At 34.0% G+C, this 25,084-nt stretch overlaps 1 protein-coding gene across 1 annotated transcript; it reads right to left on the reverse strand.

The window, feature by feature from the left end:
• Window positions 1-1,761: 1,761 nt before the first annotated feature.
• Window positions 1,762-24,526, reverse strand: LOC131070710 (transcription factor bHLH35). Its single transcript, XM_058006314.2, has 4 exons — window positions 23,893-24,526; window positions 2,577-2,780; window positions 2,271-2,444; window positions 1,762-2,139 (listed from the first exon to the last, which is right to left on the reverse strand). Exons 1-4 carry the CDS (start codon window positions 24,382-24,384, stop codon window positions 2,062-2,064), a joined length of 948 nt encoding a protein of 315 aa, XP_057862297.1. The 5' UTR covers window positions 24,385-24,526; the 3' UTR covers window positions 1,762-2,061.
• Between the last annotated feature and the right edge of the window lie 558 nt (window positions 24,527-25,084).

The following is a 25,084-nucleotide window of genomic DNA, read 5'->3' on the forward strand; positions in this document are numbered from 1 at the left end:
AACCCACTGTATCACTCCCTCAGTCATAGGGGTATCCTTTCGTACCACTCCCTCGGTCGTAGGGGTATCATTCCATACCACTTCCTTAGGTGTAGGTGTAACCCACTGTATCACTCCCTCAGTCATAGGGGTATCCTTTCGTACCACTCCCTTGACCATAGTGGTATTTTCCTATACCACTCCCTCCACTACAAGTATGACTTTATGTGGAAAAGGCACAACATGGTGTCGTGCTTGCATGGGTGCCTCAGGTATCCTCTGCTAGAGCAAAATGCCTATGGGAGTGACCTCTCTGAGGGGTGTGGCTATCTTGAGTGACTCTGATGGTACCAAGTGGGTTGTAGAGGGTAACTTTGTTGCGACAAACTTAACCCTCGCAATAACTCTCTCTACCATAGGAGTAGGTGTTGTTCCCCTCGGTGGTTCTTGTACTTCCTCCTCAAGTGTTGCCTCTTCTTCCAAGTGTGTCCCTTCCACTTCTTCTACATCTTCCCCTGAGTCGGTGCCATGGGGTTCTAGTCTAAACCCATTGTTGCCACTTCTCCTCTCTACGTCCTCTCTGTCTTCTTCCTCTTCTTCCTCCTCTAAGCTCTCCTCTTCTTCTATGCTTGGCTCATTTTCCTACCTTCGCTTCTTCTTAGCCAGTTGTCCACTTTTTCTCCCGAGAGTATCCTAATGTACCCAGTAGTACATTGGCAATTTGTTAGGCTTGACCCTACTCTACAACTAGAACTTGCCCATTTTTCAGGTGGTACTTGTGTCATCACTGCTTCCAAAAACAAGCCAATTGCATGGTGGCACATATAAAAGCTCTTGTGTTCTAGAGATAAAAAATCTTGAATCCTATTTGAAATTAGTTGGGCCCAATTATTAACTAAACATAATAAGTATTATTCCTATGTCGGTAAATTACTGCCAACAATGGTTTCCCTTTCTATTACAATATATCAGACTCTCTCAATGTATCATGTTGAAGTAAAGATTGAGCTCTAACACCATGTTTAAGCTATGAAATAGAAAAATTGTAAAACTTTCTAGATCTTTGAAAATCGAGAAGCTAGGGGGGCATGAGATCAAAGTCTCGGATCTCGTGCCCCTAAATTTTTTTTGGCAAAATTTTCAACTTTCACTAGATCTCAAAGGATGAGCAAGGAATTGCAAATCCAAAGATTGAGCTCTAATACCATGATGGAGTTGATCACTCAACCCCACAACTCTCAAACACCTATCACGAAACAAGAGAGAAGCAAAGAGCTATGGAGGCCAAAACACAATTGATCTAGAAATGTTATGGATCATATTAATTATGCAAAAGTGAATGAATTACAATTGTACAATGAAGTGCTTATAAAAAAGTACAAAGATGTCCTGAGTAAAAATTAGGAGAACTAAAGTGAATGAATGAGGAGCTATAAAAAGCTCAACTCTAGCTTAACTAGAAGCACAACTAAGTGAACTTAAGCAAAAAAGTATAACTAGTTGTTAAAATGCTCTAACATATCATAGGATGTTTGAGAATTTAAAAAAACAGATACTTGAACTCTTCAGTAGCTAGAATCAACATATAATAAAAAACCAAAGATTATAAGGTATGTTGCAAAAATTGAGCTGAACTCCAAACTGTTCTCAAATTTATAGACTACTTGGAAGGTGAAAACTTCTTGTTATATCGAAAAAAGATTAAACTATTTCTCTTTCAACCCACCCATTAAAAATGGAGAATAACATATCAATTAAGTGTTTGAGTGAAATGGGTTAAGTTTTAAATAAGAATTCATTAAATTGAGCTGTCAAATAAGCTAAAACTCACATTCAGATAATTCAATCCTCTTCGGAGACAACTGGAAGAGATGCTCCAGCACTTTTATTGTTCATTACAGTAGATTCTTTCAGAGATTTCATGTTTCTACACAGTGCATAACAAAAGCCCAAATACTTTTTTATCCCACCTATAACTATCCTTAATGTCAAAATCACATAGGGCAACCCATCACAGAGATGAAATAATCAGTGGGACAGTGAAGTAAAGCTTGTAATATAAGAAACCCAAGAGCAGCCCAATCAGGATTTGCAGAAACCATAGTTAACAGCTGCATCCATGATGGCATGTTTAAGTGCATCTTCTTTCACTTCTTTACTCTGCAGTGAATTTCAATAGAATATCAGTATTCATTCATTCAATCTTTCTTAAATTTACAGCTGTTAAAAGCAGCTAAGTTAACAATATTTTAATAAAAGTAGCTAAGTTAATTATAATATTTGAATAGTACCTTTGCAATAAGGGTCTGGATGATGTTACCATCAATGCAGGTAACATTAGAACTCTGCACATCCAATAATTTTACAGACTCTAGGGCCTTTGTCAGCTGTAACAGTACGCGTGGCTCCTTTTTGCATAGTATCCTGATATGAAATGTTCTTTCCTCTATCTTGGAAATGTCAGTCTGTAACATATGTACGAAAAAAAACCTTTACTTTAATAAAATTTCTTGGTTAATCATGAGCTGCTTACTAAATTGCATAAAATAAAAAAGAAGCCCACCGCCCAAACAACAGCTGAGAAGTAGCCTACTTACGTGAAGAGCAATGGGAGTTGGAATATTGGTTTTGGGGATGTGACAGTCATCCACGTCAGCAGTAGCTGACGTCATGCATGAAGAATTCGAAGAGCATTCATTGGTGGGGCAGTGGCCGGCTATCTCAGCTTCAATATCTCTGACTTGCTTTTGGAGATCTTCAATATACTTAATTGCATCTGCTATAATGGAGGCTTTGTCCATCTGTTTACAATTAAATTAGGGTTTATATATTGTAGTTGGGTATTTGTCTATATATCAACACATTATAAAATGTAGATTGCAACTAAGATGATGGCTCCACTAGTTTTAAAAATATTGTAGGCCACAGGCTGTATTACATGCAAATATTTGGAAAACGATATATGTTTTGTTTAGTAAGTTTTGATTGGTTGCCAGACAGAATAATTTAATCTGTAGCATAAATTAATTGCATGTGAAAGCTACCTTGCGTTTGATCAATATTGCCTAGGTAGGTGATTTATCAATATTGCCTAGGTAGGTGATTTATCAATATTGCCTATCATACTTTTTATAAAGTAATGCATGTGACAATCATCAGGAGAAGAATCTTTGACCAACAAAGCCATTGCTAGCTGGTAAGATATATAGCTTAAAGAGCGCAATCAAATCAGATCTCAAGTATCTAGGCACCGGCATCAGTCCTGTCTCAACCTTTTTCTTAATAGAAAATACAGACCAAACATTATCATAAGTTCATTCACGACAAATTAATGGTGATTTGATGCTGAAAACTGCGTACCTTGGACTCACTTTTCCATGTTTGTTCTTAATGGAATGATTACATACATTTTGCATAGAAATTGATAAATAATTTGATATTAAAAGTAATAGATTTCTCGATTCAGTTGTATAAGAATTTTTGCATCAATGTTTCGGGTCACATTCCATGAATCATGATCAAGATGAAAGAGAACAGTTGAAGAAGAAAAATTGTTCACGTATATAGTGTGACCTCAAATATTGATGCAAAAATTCTTACACAGTTAAATCCAAAAATCTATTACAATCAATAGCATGGACTGTGGAAATTTGATAAATTTGATTGTTTTGATATAAGTTAAATACTATCTGCATTTTTCTTAAAGTTGAAATTTAAATCTTGAAAAAAGGTTTTTTCTTTATTGAGTGTTATAAATCAATTTGAAGCGCATTTTTTTAGAATTGTATGCTAGGGTGTTGTATTGAAAGACACACCCTAATTCATTTAAAACATCTAGGAAACTCTGAGAAGCACATCTAGTACCTAGAAAGAAGGCTACATTATTTATTGTACTACCTTTGGAACATTAACATCAACATGCACAACATCCTAGGCATGTTGTATTGTCTTCAATCTTTGTATCTAGCCATAATATTAGTATCCTAGGTGTTAGAGAAAAGGGAAACATATTCCTAGTCATTACAAACTCTTAATATTATAACCAACATTTTATGTAAGAATAGACACAAGAATTTAATGAGGCCCCTACTTCACAAAGTTATCACATAGATAGACACACATATTACAAGATGGGTAGAGGCATACAATTTAAGAGGCTCCCTTCCAACCATACATATGCCCAAATTACACAAGCCCCCACCCCTAATTCACAAAATTATCATGTAGATGAATGCATATATTATAAGATGGATAGAGGCCAAAGTTACATATATTTTTTTTATCTTTTCCATCTAGCACTCTAGGGGAGAGGACCCAGTAGTTGTACACCCTAACTTTGCGCTTCTCAAAATCCTACGTGGAAATTTCAAATCACTCCCAATTTTTTACAGCACCTAACTTAGCAAGTCCCCTACTTATAACTAAGGTTTCAGGGCCACGTCATCAAGTATGATGCCACATCAGCATGCATTTTGTCAAGGTGTCCAAAACAGTCCCCAAAAAAGTGAGACCAATAGACATGCAAAAGACGCCCCTATACTTGTGCAACTAATGTGGCATCACATGATTGGTTGCTTTTTACAACTAATGGTACATTTCATACCAATAACAACTTTAAAGTCACAACTATTGGTGCAATGTATTGTAATTATTAATATATAAACACACAAAAATTCATATTTTATGTTTCAAACAATAGTTTTTATTTGTACTATTATTAGAACAAAAAGTATCAACAACTCTCACAACAATTCATACATGCTCAACTATTGGTGATCTTCCCCTACTATTACCTCTATCACTTAAGTTGATAGTTGATAGAGCTCAAAAATTTATGATTTAATTGATCAATTAAAAAATACTCCTACAAATATTTCCCTTTGGGATCTTAATAATATATCTTTAGTTATCTTAAGATATTTTAAAACATGCATTAACAAATACTATTCTATCATTTAATGTTAATTTTGTTGAAATGTTAGTCATATGAAAATCAAATTTAGATTATTGTTCTAATATTTCATTGGAACCTCATTAGGGTCCTAGATACCATGCAATTAAAAGGAATGCATCATTGTATATCATAACTACAAATAAAGACAAAAACCAAATAGAATTGGCTTGAGCGTATCTAATAGAGAATTCTTGAATGTATTTTAGGTTAATTTATCTTATTCAAAAAAAATCTAATATCACTATCAAAGATTTGTAATTTTGAATGAGAATCACTTTATATTAACATTATTTTTCACTTAACTCTTAGACCTATTATTATAATTATATTATTCCATGTGATGCCTAGATAGGTAGTAGGTAATATTCTTTTGGGTGATCCTTAGATCCATGCCATTGCAATTCCTTCAATATTAACTCTGGAATGTATTTCATTTTTGTTTAAAAAATAAAGTAATGGTTTAAAATGACTTTCTAGCTCAAACTTGACACCTTCTATTCAAAATATAATTGAAATTACCATGTTTCATGGCTAATGAGATATCTTATTATTAGAATACTTTTCATAAATATTTAGACATCTTAAATATCATATTACAAGAATATATTTGAGCATTTTAGATGCCCTTCTCATTGACATTTTTACTTCTATTTGAACACCCCATATTAGCCATTGGCTATTAAAAAAAAAAATATTAACTATATTTTAGATGTCATTTTTATGAAATGTTATATTTCTTTAATTGACTGATACTTTTCCCCTATCAAATAATAGATATCTATGGTTTAAAACAATCTATAATTCATTGACAATAGAGATTGCACATACTAATGTTTCAATGAAATGTTAAAAGTGGTTTTAGTATGTAGATAAAGGATGTATAATAAGAATTCCATGAAATGTTAAAGGTAGATTTTAGAAGACATTTATAGAGGAAGCATATTAAGTATTTAATACAAAACTAAAATTAGTTTGTGTATTTAAATAAAGTGTGTATACTAAGAATTTGATGTATACTAAAAAGAAGTTTTTAATTGAAAAATAAAGGATGCATACTAAGTGTTTGATAAAATGGTACAAATATTTTTTGCATGGTGTAGTGTTATAAATTATATTCTTATAAAATTTAACACTAATTTTGGTCTTACTTTGGTGGCTTTCCCTCATGCCCTTGATCTATAACTGATTGTGCTCATGGCCAAATCTATAATCCCAACATAATTATGAGCTCACTAACCTAGATTCTAGCTCAAAAGGCTAGAAATATGGCGCCTAGTGCCCTAGTCCTGTTCTATGGTGCCTAGTGCCACGGTCTAGTCAAAATAGACCCAAATTGAATCCTTAAGGTTAAGAAATTGTAGAGTAGGAAAATGCTCCCTGATGTTAGCCTTCTTCAAAATTTTAAAATGAAAGATGTGAGTTGTGTATAAATGTAAATCCCTCTCCCTCATTTAAACATCTCTCTAAACATGCAACTTAGAAATCATAATCAATTTTATGTGTTCCTCAATGAATGAAGACATTCGTTAACTCTTGTTAAGAAACATGAAACTTTGTGAAGGCTTCAAGGCAAGAATCTCATAGAAAAGGTATCATTTGTCAATTTATCATTTTATTAAGGTTTTTATCCTCTTCCCTACTAGGGGTAATCTCTCGCACATCATATCATAGCTGTAGTGGAGGTTAATTACTATCAAGAGTTTGACTTAGACAAACTCCTATACAACACAACACTTTTTCCCTCTTTTCTATGTGCAAGCTACAAATCTAATAGTTGAAATTCGTAGAGTTGTAGAGAGAAGACCAAGACATATAGTTCAAGATTTTGAATAGAAAAAAACCCTATTCTATGCCAATTTGCACATGTGACTACCACTTTTTGGTTGAATTTTGGAGGGAACAACCTATGGAGCATTCTGATCTGGAATCCAATGTTTTAGCTAATGAAAACACCTCTAGGTCTAGTAGTAAGCTCTCTCACATCATATCATAGTTGTAGTGGAGGTTATTTCCTAGCCTATAGTTTGACTTAGACAGGATCCTATACAACACAACACTTTTTACCTCTTTTCTATGTGCAAGTTACAAATCCAACAATTGAAATATATAGAGTTGCAAAGAGTGGACCGAGATGTGTATAGTCCAAGATTTTGAATAGTGAAAAACCCTAGTCTATTATAATGTGCATATGTTACTGACACTTTTTGGTTGAATTTTGGAGGGAACAGTCTATGGAGCATCTTGATCTAGAATTGAAAGTTTTAGCTGATGGAAACATCTCTAGGTCTAGGGTGCTTAGCATACTTGACTTGCATTTTTAGGCTTATGTTTTAATGGTAGATTCCTCCATGCCTCTCATTCTAGATAAGTGCTTCTGAGTTGAAATTTCATTATGTATCTTTCTATAATTGCATATCATTTGTTAGTTACTTGCATTTTTATTTACAATTGTATAAAAGGAATTGAAAGAATAAACCAATTCCTTTAAATTTTCCTTTAGCCCTTCTTCTTTGTTTCCTAGAAGAAATTGTGTGTTGTTGGAGCTTGTGCTTGTGTATGAGTTTCACAACCTATTATTCTGAATCCAATATCCTTATGAGAATAAGTTTTAGACTCATAGCTTCACATGGTTCAAATACTAAAGGTGTTGAGCCTGAGTTGTGTATTTGACTTATTCCCGCCAAGGAGCTTGTGTGAATCCTCTTCTCTTAATCCAACACCTACCTTTCCTTACATTGTTGATAATCCTTCCATTCATTTTTCTCATGATAAGGATGACTCTTCAACACAAGTGTCTAATGAATAATTGGGAAAGATAGACAAGTAATTGTAAGATATAAGTAAACAATTCTTAAGTCAAGAACACTTGGTTGGATAGTTAGTCCCCTTGATTAAATGTTTAAGGAATTTTATTCGAGATGATGAACATGGAGCGCAAGTTCTACACATTATAGATCACATAGTGGATGACAACACTATGAAGTTAGATAGATGCATTAAAATGCTTTAACATTCCACTCCTCCAACCCAAGTTGCAATATCCATGCCTATGCATACATCTATAGCCAATGTTACTAAATACACATCTTCCATCATGGCTAACATTGCATAAAATGGTAATGGTGGGGGGAATCAGATGGATCAAAATACCTATTTCCCACTTTCAACTAATCTCCATTTTGTTTCTCAAATCAATCATCAACCATGTGAGCCTCCACCCACCTACTACAAAGTTCCACCTACTTTTCACACTGTATATACAAATTTCCTCCATCATAATCTTACTTTTCTCAATCCAATTCATCCATTGAAGCTACTATAAACTATTTTTTACAAAAAATTTCATCCTTACAACAATATTTAGCTGGCATAACCCAATCCCAAATCACTATACATACATATAATACAAGTAACCCACTTTCAATTGAGATCCTTTGAACCCCACTTCCACAAAACAATGAGGTCTCTCATTTTGAGAAATATAATGGAAAGTTGACCCCACACTTATGTGATTTTTTTTTTTGCTTTATGCACTGATTTCTTCAATGACAACAAACTTCTTGCAAAACTCTTCCCTCGTTCCTTAGAAGACATAACTTTGGAATGGTTTTGCTCCTTGACTATTATTCAATTGTTAATTTTTAGCAATTGGTAGATGTATTCTTGCAACTTCTTAGAAAAATATTGAGTGACAAGTTACTTTGGCTAATTTATTACATTGCAAACAAGGTGGTAAAGAAAAAGTGGCTAATTTTATCAATAGATATCAACATTTCTATTCTCAAATTTCTTATCCTATTCCTAATGCTGATATGAAAAGATTTTTCATTAATAATTAGCAATTAGATTTTAGAAAAAACTATTTTATTTTGTTAATATTCATCTTTCATACACTTGTGCACACCACTTCATAATTATCAACTTTAGTTAGTCAATATGAGGCATCTTCATCTTTGACTCTAGTTGGTAAGAACAAAGATGCTCATCAAACATTTAAAGGCTTTAAAAAACAAAATAAAAACTTTATTAAGATGGATAACAATAATTCTTCCAACCACATTGACACTCAAGTTGTAGCTACAATAACCTCTATTGTAGCTCACTGTTCTTCTTAACCATTCAAACACTGCAACTTCACACCCCTTTTCAAGTCCTTGCATATAATCATACTTAGATTGATTAACAATAATTTTCTAAACATTCCCCCTATCCTTCGTGTAGACACCTTAAAACCTTTACCTCCCTCCTTCAACTCAAAAGCCTTTTGTCAATACCATCAGTAACCCAAGCATGAAACAAATAAATATATGCATTTGAAGCTTTAAATTCAAGGCCTCATTGATTCTAATGTTATACTAGTGGATGGTGTGAATGATAAATGTCATAAATCCATACTACCACCTAATCAATACTTGCAAATATTTACCAATCCTTTCCCTTCCTAGTCTACCAATGGTGTTGATCATAAAGATGACTATATAGCTATTGATAACATATTTAATGAATCCAACAATATTGCGAACTTGATAGACAAAGAGAAACCTAGGTCTAAGTGTGAACCTAGTATTACCTTTACCTCAAGTGATATCATAAAAGCACCTAATGGTCCATTATACATTACTATGAAAATCAAAGATAAATTCTCAAGAGGAGTTATTATTCATCTAGTATGTATGGTGAATTTTATTATAGAAGAGTATCTCTATACACAATAATTACATCAATACACATATGATAAATCCAAAGTATTGATTAAGGTGCATGAGGGTTTCACTTGTCCCACCATAGGTTCCATCACCTTTCTTGTAGAAGTTGCCACTATGTTATTGGATGTTACTTTTATTGTTATCCCTACAACCAATTGTTGAAATGTGGCGATTGATCAGTAAAGTACTGTACACTCAGTACATATCCTCATCGGGGTCTAGGGCCGAGCTGGGCCCCAGGAAGGGGTTCGGGGGTGGCAGCCCCCGAGAAAAGCCGGGGTTCAGGGGCGGCAGCGCTAGAGAAATTTTTTTTTTGCTGTTTATAGTTGATGAAAACCGACATTGTAATAAAACCCTAAAAAGGCCAACTTTGTTTGTTGCCCTAAAAACGCATGTTATAAGCGGTCGGGATGCTTAAGGCATTGTAAGGTTGATGTACTGTTTTTGTTGGATAATAAGAAAGATTGGACGACTGTGTATGGTGGACGTAACCCATTCTGGGTGAACCACGTTAAATCTCTGTGTTATCTGTGTCCTGTTTTATTTCTTTATCTTTTGTATTTAAATCTACATATAATTGTTAGTTCATATTTGCTTCGGATCTGCTTGAAACCCTAACAATTGGTATCAGAGCGAGGTTTTCTGTAAATTGGCAGGACTTTCAGATTTGAGTGGGAGCAATGGAGGATTCCAAATTCAAGGTCGAAAAGTTTAACGGCCAGAATTATCTATTATGGAAAATGCAGATGGAGGATTACCTGTATCAAAAGGATTTGTGGCGGCCATTGGAAGGAAAGGCAAAGAAACTGACCACAATATCAGATGAAGAGAGGGACATTTTAGATAGAAAGGCACTGGGATCCATTCGATTGTGCCTTGCGTCGTTTGTAGCATTCAATATAATAGAAGCAAAAATGACTGTAGATTTGATGGCAACATTGTCTAAGTTGTATGAGAAACCCTTGGCTTCGAATAAGGTATTTCTTATGAAGCGTTTGTTTAATTTGAAAATGAGTGAGGGAGGATCTGTAGCGGAGCACTTAAATGAATTTAATACAATTACCAGTCAATTGTCTTTGGTAAAAATTACCTTTGCAGAAGAGTTTAGGACTCTCTTGATTTTATGTTCTTTGCCAGAAAGCTGGAATAGCTTGGTTATGGCTGTAAGTAACTCTGTCTCTGGTAAAAATACTTTGGTATTTGATGATATTGTTGGTGTTATCCTAAGCGAGGAAATGCAAAGGAAAAGCACAGGTGAAACTTCAACATCATCGGGTAGTGTTTTGAATGTGGAGAACAGAGGAAGATCAAAGGAAAGAGGAAAAGGCCCTGGGAATGAGAAGTCATGAGGGAAGTCAAAGAAAGGACGCTCTCAATCTAGAGGAAAGAAAGATTGTTGGTACTGCGAAAAGCCTGGTCATCTAAAGAAAGACTGTTGGTCTCAGAAAAACAAAGAAGGAGACAAAAATGAAAATGACAGTAAGGAAGCTAATATTGCAAGTAATACTTTACAAGATGCTTTAATCTTATGTTTGGATAATGTTAATGATTCCTAGGTAATAGATTATGGGGCTTCATTTCATGCTACACCCCATGGAAAATATTTTCTAGATTATGTTCAAGGTGATTTTGGACAGGTATATTTGGGTGATGATGAGCCCTATCAAATTGTTGGAAAAGGAAAGATAAAGATCAAGTTGCAGAATGGTAATGATTGGTTTCTACAGGAGGTAAGACATGTTCCTAATTTAAGAAGAAATTTAATTTCTGCAGGGCAACTAGGTAGTGAAGGTTGCATAGTTACCTTCTCAGACAGTATGTGGAAGGTCACTAAAGGATCATTAGTAGTAGCTAAAGGTACGAAGGTAGGCACATTATATCTCCGTACTGGTAACACTTACTCTACCTTAGCTGCTACAGATAAAGTTACTGCAGGAACAACAACAATAAATGTTGCAAGAACAGATTTGATAATGTGGCACCATAGGCTTGGGCACATGAGTGAGAAAGGGATGAAAATCCTTCACTCCTAAAATCTATTGCCAAGACTAAAGAAGATTGATTTAGAGTTCTGTGAAAACTGTGTTTATGGTAAACAAAAAAGAGTCAGATTTCTCAAGGTTGGGAAAGAGAAGAAGAGTGAGAAGTTAGAGCTTGTACATTCAGATGTATGGGGACCGGCTCAGGTATCATCTCTTGGTGGCTCTTGTTATTATGTTATTTTTATTGATGACTCAACCAGAAAAACATGGGTATATTTCCTAAAACAAAAATCAGATGTTTTTGAAACTTTTAAGAAATGGAAAGCTTTGGTTGAGAATGAGACAGGAAAAAAGTTGAAGTGTCTCAGATCAGATAATGGAGGTGAGTATTGCAGCAAAGCATTTGAAGATTACTGTTCCTTAAACGGGATTCGAAAGCAGAAGACAGTTCCAAGAACTCCACAGGAAAATGGTGTGTCAGAGAGAATGAATAGGACTATCATGGAACGTGCGAGGAGCATGAGATTGCATGCTGGATTGCCCTTACATTTTTGGGCAGATGCTATACATACTACTGTCTATTTGATAAATAGAGGACCTTCAACCCCTTTGGATGGTGGTATTCCAGAGGAGGCATGGACTGGTAAAAAGGTAAATTATTCTTTTCTAAAAACTTTTGGTTGTGAAGCTTTTGTCCATGTTGATAAAGAAAACAAAACCAAGCTTGATGCCAAATCTCAGAAATGTACCTTCATTGGATATGGGATAGATGAATATGGCTATCGGTTATGAGATTTTGAAAAGAAGAAAATAATTAGAAGTAGAGATGTTATATTCAATGAGAAGGTTATGTATAAAGAACAGATGCAGGAAAAGAAGCATGAACAGGACAAACAAGAATATGTGGTGTTGGATGAGATTCCTGAAAATGAAATGCCATAGGTACCTGATGCTCAGCAACAACAGATTGTCCCACAAACTCCTGCAAGTGTTAGACGTTCTATGAGGACAAGTAGACCCCCTAAAAGATTTTCTCCTTCTTTGTATTCTATTTTATTAACGGATTCTGGTGAACCAGAAGAATATGAAGAAGCAATGCAGGTGGATGCCAAACAATAGTGGCAGCTAGGCATGAAAGAGGAGATGGACTCTTTGATGAAAAATAAGACTTGGGACTTAGTCCCTTTACCTGCAGAAAAAAGAGCCTTGCCTAACAAATGGGTTTATCGGCTGAAGGAGGAGGAAGGAGGTCAAAAAAGATATAAGGCCAAACTTGTGGTAAAAGGTTTTGCACAGAAAAAGGGTATAGATTATGATGAAATATTTTCTCCAGTTGTAAAAATGACTTCAATTAGAACTGTACTTAGTCTTGTGGCTGCAGATGATTTATATCTTGAACAATTAGATGTCAAAACAGCTTTTCTCCATGGAGATTTGGAGGAGGAAATTTACATGTTGCAACCATAGGGATATGAGGTCAAAGGTAAGGAGAACTTGGTGTGCAGGTTGAAGAAAAGTCTGTATGGCCTAAAGCAAGCACCCTGACAATGGTATTTAAAATTTGATAGTTTCATGGCTGAACACGATTATCATAGATGTCATTTTGATCATTGTGTATATTTTAAGAGATTTGATAATGGTAGTTATATTATCTTGTTGCTTTATGTTGATGACATGCCTGTTGCTGGGTCTAACATGCAACATATAAATGATCTTAAATAGAAATTAGCCAGGTCATTTGCTATGAAGGATTTGGGTGCAACTAAGCAAATTCTCGGTATGAGGATTACACGGGACAGAAAAAATAGAACCTTGAATTTGTCTCAAAGTGAGTATATAAAGAAGGTGTTGAAAAGATTTAACATGCAGGATGCAAAAGCAGTTAGTACACCTTTGGCTAGTCATTTCAAATTGACAAAGGAGATGTGCCCAAAGGCACAGGAAGAGGTTAATAAAATGTCTAACATCCCGTATTCATCAGCTGTTGGCAGTCTGATGTATGCAATGGTATGCACAAGGCCAGATATTGCACATGCAATGGGAGTTGTGAGCAGGTTTATGAGTAATCCAGGTATGGAACATTGGAATGCTGTGAAATGGATTCTTTGGTATTTGAAAGGAACTACTACGAAGACATTATGTTTCAAAGGATCTAATGCTGCTCTGAGTGGATTTGTTGACTCTGATCTGGCAGGTGATATTGATTCACGGAGGAGTACTACAGGGTATGTTTTTACTATAGGGGGAACTGCAGTCAGTTGGATTTCTAGGCTGCAAAAGGTTGTTGCACTTTCAACCACTGAAGCTGAGTATATTGCTGCTACAGAAGCCAGCAAGGAGATGATTTGGTTGCAATGTTTTCTAAAGGAATTGGGTTAGACACAAGAGGATAGCCCATTGTATACTAATAGCTAGAGTGCCATTCATCTTGCAAAGAACTCTACTTTTCATTCAAGGACAAAGCACATTTAGCTTAGGTACCACTTCATTCGGACTATTTTGGAGGAGGTTCAGTTACGGCTTGAGAAGATTCACACAAGTGAGAATCCTGCTGATATGTTCACAAAGGCAGTTCCACAAGAGAAGCTGATTTCTTTATCAGTTTCTGTTGGTCTTCTTGATTGATAATTGTGGAATTTATACCAGTCAATTCCTAGTGTTTTATCCAACGGATGTTGCATGTATAGTGGTGTCGTGTAGTATCAGTCTCCAAGTGGGAGATTGTTCGGTGTGGAGCTTGATCAGTCTCCAAGTGGGAGATTGTTGAAATGTGGTGACTGATCAGTAAAGTACTGTACACTTAGCACGTATCCTCACCAGGGTCCAGGGCCGGGCTGGGCCCCGAGCAGGGGTTCGAGGGCGGCAAACCCCGAGAAAAGCGGGGGTTCGGGGGCGACAGCCCCTAAGAAATTATTTTTTTTGTTGTTTTTCGTTGATGAAAACCGACATTGTAATAAAACCCTAAAAAGGCCGACTTTGTTTGTTGCCCTAAAAATGCATGTTATAAGCGGCTGGGATGCTTAAGGCATTGTAAGGTTGATGTACTATTTTTGCTGGATAATAAGAAAGATTGGATGGCTGTGTATGGTGGACGTAACCCATTCTGGGTGAACCACGTTAAATATCTGTGTTATCTGTGTCCTGTTTTATTTCTTTATCTTTTGTATTTAAATCTGCATATAATTGTTAGTTCATATTTGCTTCGGATCTGCTTGAAACCCTAACACCAATTTTGTGTGATCTAGGTCATCCTTGGCTCACATCCCTAAAGGTGGTCCCTTCTATCATTCGTAAGTATTTGAAGTTCCCTCACAATGGGCAAGTTATAACTATACATCATTGTCTTTTCCATCCCTTAGCCAATCATGGAAACTTCACCCTTGATTAATTTTGGCCTCAAAAACCTCAACCACTTTAACCTTGTAAAGATATCCTATTCATTTCCTATCAAAATTTTAAATCCAAAAGGATAGTTGCACCTTAGGTAATCCTTTTAGATGATTTTCTTTGACTACTTCCCGTAAGGATCCTTAATCGTCTAAGGATATATAAGTAACTATTCTTCTCCCACAAGTGAGGATTGAACCTCATCCTAGACTGGGACTCCTTCCTACTCCCATTCCTCCTATATACATTGTGGCTCAACCTCCAAAATGCTACAAAGGAAAAAAAAAATTACAAACATCTTCTTTCTATCAACCTTTATTGGTTCCTTCTATTCCTCCTTCTATTCCTAGAGAAAAGAAAGAAAATGAATTGATGTTGAGTGATCCCCAATCTTCTTGTATAGAAGCTTCAAGTCATAAATAATAAAATTATATTCTGAGAGAACATCAATGAAGATGCCATGCCAATTCTCGTGAGCTTTCTTCCAAAAGTGATCCTTCTCCAAAGAAATTGAATGTTGATTTAATCTCATCTTCCTAGCCTTTTCTCAATCCTAGAGAGGAGCCTTACCTTAACCAACCTCACTAGAATTTGAAGTTGTTGATTCAAAATGGTTCTTATTCTTCTTCTCCTCACATCAAGCCTCCTATTTTGATCAATTTAGATTATAACTTTGATGATAAAGTTGATGATGTTAACAATGCTAATGATGATTTATCTTCCATATTTTTGAAAGCTTTAACTCTAGCTCCAAGTGACACACTTAATGATCCATCATTAGATAATGGTCCTTGTTTAGCACTATAGATAGTTTCATCTACCATACTAGCTATAGCTCCTTTGGAATTTTTCCACCATCTCTAAATGATGTTGAACAAGATTGGGAGGTGGATGATTTTCTAGACTAGCTCATTCACATAGTAGATTCTTTTGTGTGTTTTCTTGCATGTAAAGTTATCTCTCGTAATGTGATGCTTGTTGTGTCTTTTTGTTTGTTAATATTTCTTTGGAAGAACTTTGTTGCTCTATTGGAACAAGGCTACAAAGGGGTGCATACTAGCCCAAGATAGTGGATTTCTAATGTGCTTTTTCATATATTTAGTGACCATCACCTTTGATTTTCCTATGTTCATTTCATTATTGTGACATGAATTTATTTGAATGTATGTATGATACTTTGAAGCAATTTCTAGCAGTAAGTTGCATGCAATCATTTTAATGTTTGGGCATATATTCTTCTATATGTTACACTTAGTGCACACACCATGAGTTTGGTTTGTATACTCTGACCACACACCATGATATGTTTGGTGCACACTATAGTACCTATTTTGCAAACAAATTTTTTTAAGAGGTTTTGATTTTTAATCTTTGTGTTTGGTACATGTTGTAGCACCCATTTCATAGTTTTTTATTTTTCAAAATATCTAGCAAGAAAATATTTTTTCTTTTTAATATTCCTTTGTAAGATGAACAGTTGGCATAATACACCTTGCTAGACTAGTTTGGCTCTCCCTCTTCTCTTATAGCTCCTAGTAAGCAGCCTTTTTAGACCTAGATGCCACATCCTTCTTTGTTATTTCACGCTCCATGAAAATGTGTAACCTATGCTAATCATGTCCCTCCTTTTATCTTGATATTTTAGACTGATAAGATCCTAAGTCCTTGGGGCTTGGTGTTGTTTTACCTCTTTAATGTTTTGGTGAAAGTCTCTACATGCTATCCTATATTTTATCAAGAGTATGAGCATAAGTTAATAATCTCACTAAAGTGGGGGCTAACTACAATATCATAAATTGTAACAAGCTATACAATTTTACACTCATTTTGGGCTCAGTTTGGTGGTTTTCCCTCATGCACTTGATTCGTGACTGACTGTGCTCAATCCATTGCCAAATATGGAAGTCTATCACAATTTTGAGTTTAGAGACCTAGACTATGGCACCTGGTGACTTAGTTCTCATGGTCTATCATGCCTAGCACCATGGTCTAGTCAAAATGGGCTAAAATTTGAATCTTTAATGGTTAGGAAATTATAAAGCGAGAAAATGCTCTCCAATGTCATCATTCTTCGTAATTTCAACATGAAACATGTAAGATATATATAAATAAAAATCTCTCCTCCTCATTTGGATATCTCTCTATAAGTATTATTTCATGACTCTCTAATTGATAAAAATAATTAGGCATCTTCAAGGCAATAGAGGAGAGATCTAAAGTTAAGAATTCAAGCATTCAAGTTAGCAATCATGATCAAGTTTGTGTGTTCTTTCATGAAGGACATCATTCATTAACTCATGTAAAGGAACATCAATTTTTGTGAAGGCTTCAATGAAAGTTCTTCATATCAAAGGTATAATTTGTCATTTCAACATTTATTTAAGGTTTTTAGCCTCTTCCCTACTAGGAGTAAGCTCACTCACATCATATAATATCTATAGTGGAGGTTAATTCATACCTAGGGTTTCACTTAGGCAAACTTCTATACAATATAATAAATTTTCCCTCTTTTTCATGTGTTAGTTATAGATCCAATAGTTGAAAGTTGCAAAGTTGTAGAGAGTAGACTAAGACATATAGTTCCATATTTTAAACAAGCAAAAAACCTTGGTGTATACCATTTTGCACATGTGGCCAACATTTTTTGGCTAAATTTTAGAAGGAACAATCTATAGAGCATCCTAATTTGGAATTTGAAAATTTTAGCTAATGAAAACACCTCTAGGTGTAGGGTGCCTAGCACACTTGAATAACATTTTTAGGCTCATATTTTAGTGACATGTTCCTCTCATTTCCATATTTATTATTTCGAGTTAAATTTATATTCTCTATCTTTCTATTTATATTGAATCTTGCCAATTTCATAGCATTTTACCTGGTTCTTGCATCATTACATATCCAATCATATCAATCAAAAAGAGAACAATCAATCATCAAAGCCCTGATTTTGTAATAGATTAATGTTGGGCCTATTTTATTATTCTCTAATGAGTGTAAGGATTGGAAATGTTTCCTATTTTTCAAGCTTAATATAGTAAACACATGTCCCCGTATCTCACATTCAAGATCATATAGGTTCATAGGAAATCTTGTGTCGCCAATTTTTTTGTGTGGTTTTTAATTTTATTTGCTACATTTTGTTGCATGTGTTTCTCATTATGTTGTTCATGTCAACTTACTTGATGAAGAATCATATAGGTAGGTTACAAAGTCTTTTCTATTACAAATCTATCTATAATAGTGTTAAAATTCATCATTGTGCTATTTTATACCAAAATCATAGTTGCTAAAGGTCTATCTTTTTTGTAAAATAGAGATACCACAAAAATATTGTAGGAGTCATGTTTTTAAATCATATTGTTGTGTATGGTGCAAAAAAAGTTGTAACCATAATTTAGGTTAAGTTTTTATTGTTTAAAAAATAGGTTGCTTTTGGATATAAAAGGAACCTGGAGACTTCAGGACTACTTCATATAGTAGTGATAAGTTTTTACCTTTACAAGGTGGATAATATGTTCTATTGTTCACACCGTCTTAAATTTATATTATTATAGTTTTCAAAATTACATTTATAACTACTATTTAAAGGATGTGTTTATTACCGTTTTATAAAAAAACACTCGAGATGAATTGTTAAACAACTTGTATTACCTTAGACAATATGGATAATTTGTATAGATTCTTTTCCAAAAAAAAAAAGATTCTCTTTAAAATTAGTTACATAGCTCTATTTCTTTCTATCTTGATTATTTTAAACCTTCTCTACTTTGTATTTTCACATTCCATAGGTTTGTAGTAGTTGATTTACCTTTTCTTAGTTATAATTTAATATCTATTTTTTTGGTCATACGGAGAACTCTTCATCATGTCTTGACTACCAAACATCTAAAAATTGTTTATTCACATCTATGAAGTTTGTATGTGAATGCACTGTGATTTAATGATTATGTTTATAAAAATTTCTAATATTTCTTGACTATTTTATTTTTCCTAGATTAAACATTCTATTTTTTAAGATTAAATTTGCATGTTTAGGGATAGAAATATAATGTGAAATAATTAATAAATTTATCTTTGTTGTGGCTATTATTGTGACAATAAAGAAGGATGGTTTTATGCAATTGTAGAGACAAAAATAAATACAAAAAATAAGCTCAATAAAAAAGACAACACATATGGTGAAAAGACACTAATAGAATTAGATTGGTAAAACATAATTTACTATGGATGAGACCAAGCTGTATTGAGAGAGAACAAGCTACAAAAGTGTTCATGTTCTCTTGAAGTAGTTTACATTTTTCTTAAGATTTTATATTAAGCTATAAAAACATAATAAAATGTAACATCCCTGTTTATTTCTTCCATATTGTATGTCACTAAACTGGTTTTTGATTTGTTACTAGATCAAGTAGCTTTTAGTTGAACTTATTTAGATTATATTAAGTAGTATTCGAACAAATGTTTTTGGGATTATGTCAAAGAAGAGGCATTTGAAACGTTTTGTGGGTGAGTGGGTATGATATATTGAAACTACAAAGTGCTTGAGAATAAGGTACATGACATGTAGAATATATTGAGAGAATTATAGTTGTTGAAATAGTAGAGATGATAAGAGGAATTACAACTAGATTGGATGTAATGGAGGTAGTATGTACAGAAGAGGAGTATATATGGAAGGTATTGGTCACTTGATAAATAAGAAACATAGAATGTAAATAATTATACATATAAAATAAGATATATGAATTATAAGTAAGATTTTTTAGGAATGTTTTAAAGATAAATAGAAAATCAAGACTTGATACTCTTTACTATAGTGGAAGTTTAATCTTTGAAGAAATCATAGATTAAATTTTAGAGAGTAAGAAGTATTTTGATTAGGAATCAATAGAAGACCCCAAAGCCATGAAGTTATCTTGCACAAAATTAAACTATCACACATTCCTATGGTGGGATCATATGAAAACACATAGAAAAAAGAAAAAAAAGAGAAGATCAAGTATTGGGATCAAATGGTTGTTGATGTGAAGGCCAAGTTCCTACTAATAGATTAGTATCCTTGACTATTTAAAAAATTACAAGGAGATGAATTTCAAGGATTATAAAGAGGAATTTCATATGCTCAAAATTTGGTCTTGCCACATAGAGTATCATGAAGAAAATAGCTCAAGATATGCCAATGGGATGCAAGTGTCAATTTAAGATGAATCAAAATTATTAAATTGAGGTTAGTGGATGAGGCCTATTAGTATGCATTGAAGGTAAAGTAGAAGCTGGCAAGAAATAAATAAAATAACTCTAAATGAGGAGAGAAATCTAGTGGTGGTAGAGGAATATAAGGAAAATAAAAAGAATATAACACGCCAAAAAATAGTAACTACAAGTAGAACATAAGAGAACAAAGAGAAACATGACAAATAAAAGGTTACTATGGAAGAGGTAGAGGAAGAAGACTAAATGATACTTGTTATAAATTTAGAGAGACTACTCACATGCCATCTAAATTCTCATTATTATTTAATAGAATAGTGAGTGAATAAATGATCAACTAGGTATACAGATGAACTTTACAAGGAGATCCATTATTGATTAAAGAGCATTTTTGAAACTTTATAATGCAGAGCATGAGCCAAGACAAAGAATAAATTTATTTCAGACTATGTATATAACTTTTTGGAGGAAATTTTTTTAACGTCGTAATGACAAACATAAGTTCTAGTGGTTTGGTGTTTCAAGAAATGATGGATAATCTTAAGTGGAATAATACTAAAACACAAACTCATACAATTCTTTGTGGCTATAGAATAGTTGTCAACTCTTGGTAAATGGGTAATGGATACCTAATATATTTGTATTGATGCATATAAGTATAAAATTAGGTGTGATATAATGTTAATGAATTCTTATCAAGAAGCCTATGTACAATGGTAGAATGAGCACATATATAATAATGAAATATAAAAAATAATTTATAAAGGATAAAGGAGAATAAATGGATAGTATCCTAAAATTATATGTGTTTTCTGGAAAGCATTTTTGAAAGAAGATGAGAAGAGAGAAAGAATGATATTATTTCATTATTAGGCTTTTGGACATTAGGATAGTGGATTAACTTGAATAATTTACAAATATATATTAGAGGTGTATAGTAGAACACTTACAAAGGAATTAATAAACGTGTTTCCACCTATACGAACTATTTTTCACCCAATAGAATCAATTCTAGAAGCTATTGTATCATGAAAGGTAGAGTGTATGATGAAGCTCTTGGAAGATGAAGAGTTGAGGAAGAAAGTCCAAGAGATATTGGATAAACGTTTGATAAGGTAATGTCTGATCCCATGTGCTACTACAATGCTAATAGTACTTAGAAACCATAGAGAATTATATGTGTATAGATTCAAGAGCTATCAACAAGATAATAAAGTATAGGTTTTTGTTGCCTAAAATGGATGACTTAGTGAATTGTTCTACCGAAGAAAAACAATTCACAAAAATTGACTTAAATATTTGGTATCACCAAATTTGAATTAGAGAATAGGACAAGTAGAAATTTGTATTTAAAACAAAGGATGAGTTGTATGATTGGTTGCTTATTGTATCTAGGTTAACCAATGCAACAAGAACATTCATTAGATAAATAAAATGTTGATATTATTTATTGGTAAGTTTATGATTTTCTATTTATATAATATATTAATTTGTAGTAGGACAAAGGAACATAATTTGTTGGCCAATATGAAAAAGGTGTATTTTTATGGATTTAGTAAATTTTAAGTTTTTCATTCCACATAAAGGTTTATAGACATACCTATAAAAAGTTAGGGTTATCATGAAATTCCCATTACCAAGAAGTGCATTTGAACCAAAAAAAATTCATGGATTGGAATAAATCTATATGTAATTTATCAACAAAAATTAGTGAAATTTATGTGCCTATCACATAAGAAATAAAAGGTTCCTACTCACTTTATTGAGGGTGTGTTCCCATTAATAACTTTGTGAGTTAAGAAAAATGCCATAATATGCATAACTAAAAGACATATCTTTATCTTCTCTAAGGGGTGAATATTGTGACCAATAGATAATTTCAAATGTATTATTTAATATAAAATTTGAGGGAGGAAACAACATCTTTTTAGAGATCGGGTTAGCTTGTATCAAACTTCTTCCTCTATATTTTAAGATTTATTCAATAAGTTTACTTAAGAAAAAGAAAGATTATAAGGAACCCTTATAGCTATCATGTGTGAAAAAGAAAGATTGTAAGGAACCCTTATAGCTATCATGTGTGAAAAAGAAAGATTGTAAGGAACCCTTATAGCTATCATGTGTGAAAAAGAAAGATTGTAAGGAACCCTTATAGCTGTCATGTGTGTTAATTTCTTCATATTTTATTCTCATAACTATATGACCACAAAGAGATCACTAGATATTGTGGGATTAAAAATGAAATGGGATAGAGTTTTGAAACAATGTGCAACTAAAGGCCTCCCATCATTTACGACACCTTGACCTTCTTATACTAATCATATAGGAATCACAATTATCTACTAGATCTTGATGTTGGGGTCCTTCTAATCACCATGAATCTCAAGTAGGGTCTTCATGATAAGCATACATTGCCAATTTATTCTCTACCCCAATACATTCCTTCTCCTTGGATGCTAAGAGATGTTTTAGGGGATATATAATACTTCCTCTTAGTATTTTCTAATAAGACCGTGTAGCTATAGTCCAATGATCCTATGGTGGAAATTAGTAAATCTTGTATTAGAAATTTCATAGTTATTGATGATGGTGTCTTTGTTCTTCTATCATATAATTACTACAAACATGTGATAACTTGACCTTCCAAAGATCCATGCTTCAAATCCTCATCTCACAATATTAATTGTAGCAAGATTTTTTGGTCACTATAGCATATGCATTCTAATCTCCCATAATACATTGTTGAGAATTGAATTGGTTAGAAAATGATCGAAGAAGCATTGTCCCTTCACTCTTCAATAGGGCTAAAAGAATGTGAATTGCCATTTGACATCACAAACTACAAGTGAAAGGAATATCAACCCATGAACAACATCTTCCACCTCCTTATTCCCCATTGTTATCCTAATAACATTAATTAATTAACTTGTATATATATCCTTCAAATCAACATAATGGTCGATGTTAATTGTAAAATAAGTGCCAAATATTTTTTTAATTAATTAACTATTTTCACATATTCACATATATTCACATATATTACTAGTGAATAAGTTTTTCTTTTCTTTTTCCTATCAAATTGTTTGAAAAGAATGTTAAATATCCTTTGCTTTTCCAATCCCATCAAACTCTTCACTACTTGTATACATTAACATACTTTTACTTACTTTCTTTTGACTCCTTGTGACCCCTTATTGCATTGTACGAGTGACTCCGTTAAAGATAACCTCATCAATAAGATCCAATGAACCATTAAAACATGGGGAGTTGCAAAGAGATGCTTCAATACGAACTACCAAATAGGGAGAATCTAAAACCTAAGTTCTGTCACTTTTTTTCTTAGAAATTGCCATGGTAAGACATACTACCAAAGAGATGCTTCAATGCAAACTACTGCAAAGAGATGCTTCAATGCAAACTACCAAATAGGGAGGATCTAAAACCTAAGTTCTGTCACTTTTTTTCTTTTTCTTTGAAGGTTTTTAAATCCATTTCATCCCCATCAAAATCAGCAAAAGAATTCGTCATATGATAAGACATACTAAAACCTAAGTTCTATCACTTTTTTTCTTTTTCTTTGAAGGTTCTTAAATCCATTTCATCCCCATCAAAATCAACAAAAGAATTCGTCATGGTAAGACATGATACTATAGACTCTCAGAGAAAAACTCACCTTAGTTATATAAGGGACGAGGGAGCGCAAGGCATAAAGTCTCTCATTCAGCTTTTTGCGTCTCTTCCTCTCTGAAACAAGATTCTTGGTTTCTTTTGTGCGCTCTGCAATCCATCCTTCGCTCCCATCAGAAAAACAATCTTCTTGTTTCTTTGAAATTCTGCTCCCCTCTGAATGAACTCCTCTTCCATCCCATATCAGATCTTCTGCACTCGCATTTCCCATTACACTATTAAAAGCCGTCTCAACGCCCCCAAGAGACCTGGGAATAGTAGTGTACGAATCCCCCCCCTTCCACAATGTTTCAGCTGTTGTGAAGCTCCAAGCATCTGCATCACCGACATTAATGGCAGAAGGTTTCAGATGGGGTGTTCCAATGTTTGGTGAAGAATAGCCCACGCTATACAGACAAGAAGAAGATCCAATAAGGTTGTCCAAATCTTGCAGAGATACGCTGCTCAGATAATCAAATGATTCTTGCAGTCCATCCATTGTGCTCCCAAAAGTTACAAAGCTCAGTCCGGGGGTTTCCCAACCTGAGAAATAGCTGTAAAAAGCCCACTACGTGGGAAGTGCTTAAAAAGTCTTGAGAAACCGCGTGGGCTTGTCGGGATTTTCTCAGATTTAAAACATTTTCTTTGCGGCTGGCGAATTGTTTATGCCCACATTTTGCTTGTGTTTGTCGTGGGCAGTTTTCTTTACTCTTCACGTTCAAGCCGCAGCCTCAGGATGCACAGTGAAAGTGGGACTATTATCATATTCATACCTTCATTTCATATCACACAATTTTGTTTTCAAGCGCGACAAGTCTTTATCTTTTAGTTTATTTATATAATCATGGCTACCTGTTCCGACAGTTGCCCATTCGCATGTTTTTTTTAAGTATTTTGTACTATCTATATTCATGTTTATGTACTTTTCTTTTGGGAGTGGAGGGTAGCGTATGGCACAGACCAGCGTTTGTAGCAAGGAAGCAGGGAACGTGTTACCGTGTAAATGTTGATCAAAGAATCCATGTTGATGTTCTCGTGTTTTTCATGGTGGGTGAAGCTAATATGCCAAAGCTTTGGGTAGACACCACAACGTACCCTCAACTTTTATGATCTCCTGGGACCTTCATCACCAATCAACTTGATTTTTAGAACAAGACAATTAACTACTATGATTTTGTCCTAACCTAACTCACCTGACC

Source organism: Cryptomeria japonica, chromosome 6 (assembly GCF_030272615.1).
Source record: "Cryptomeria japonica chromosome 6, Sugi_1.0, whole genome shotgun sequence".
NCBI lineage: Eukaryota > Viridiplantae > Streptophyta > Pinopsida > Cupressales > Cupressaceae > Cryptomeria > Cryptomeria japonica.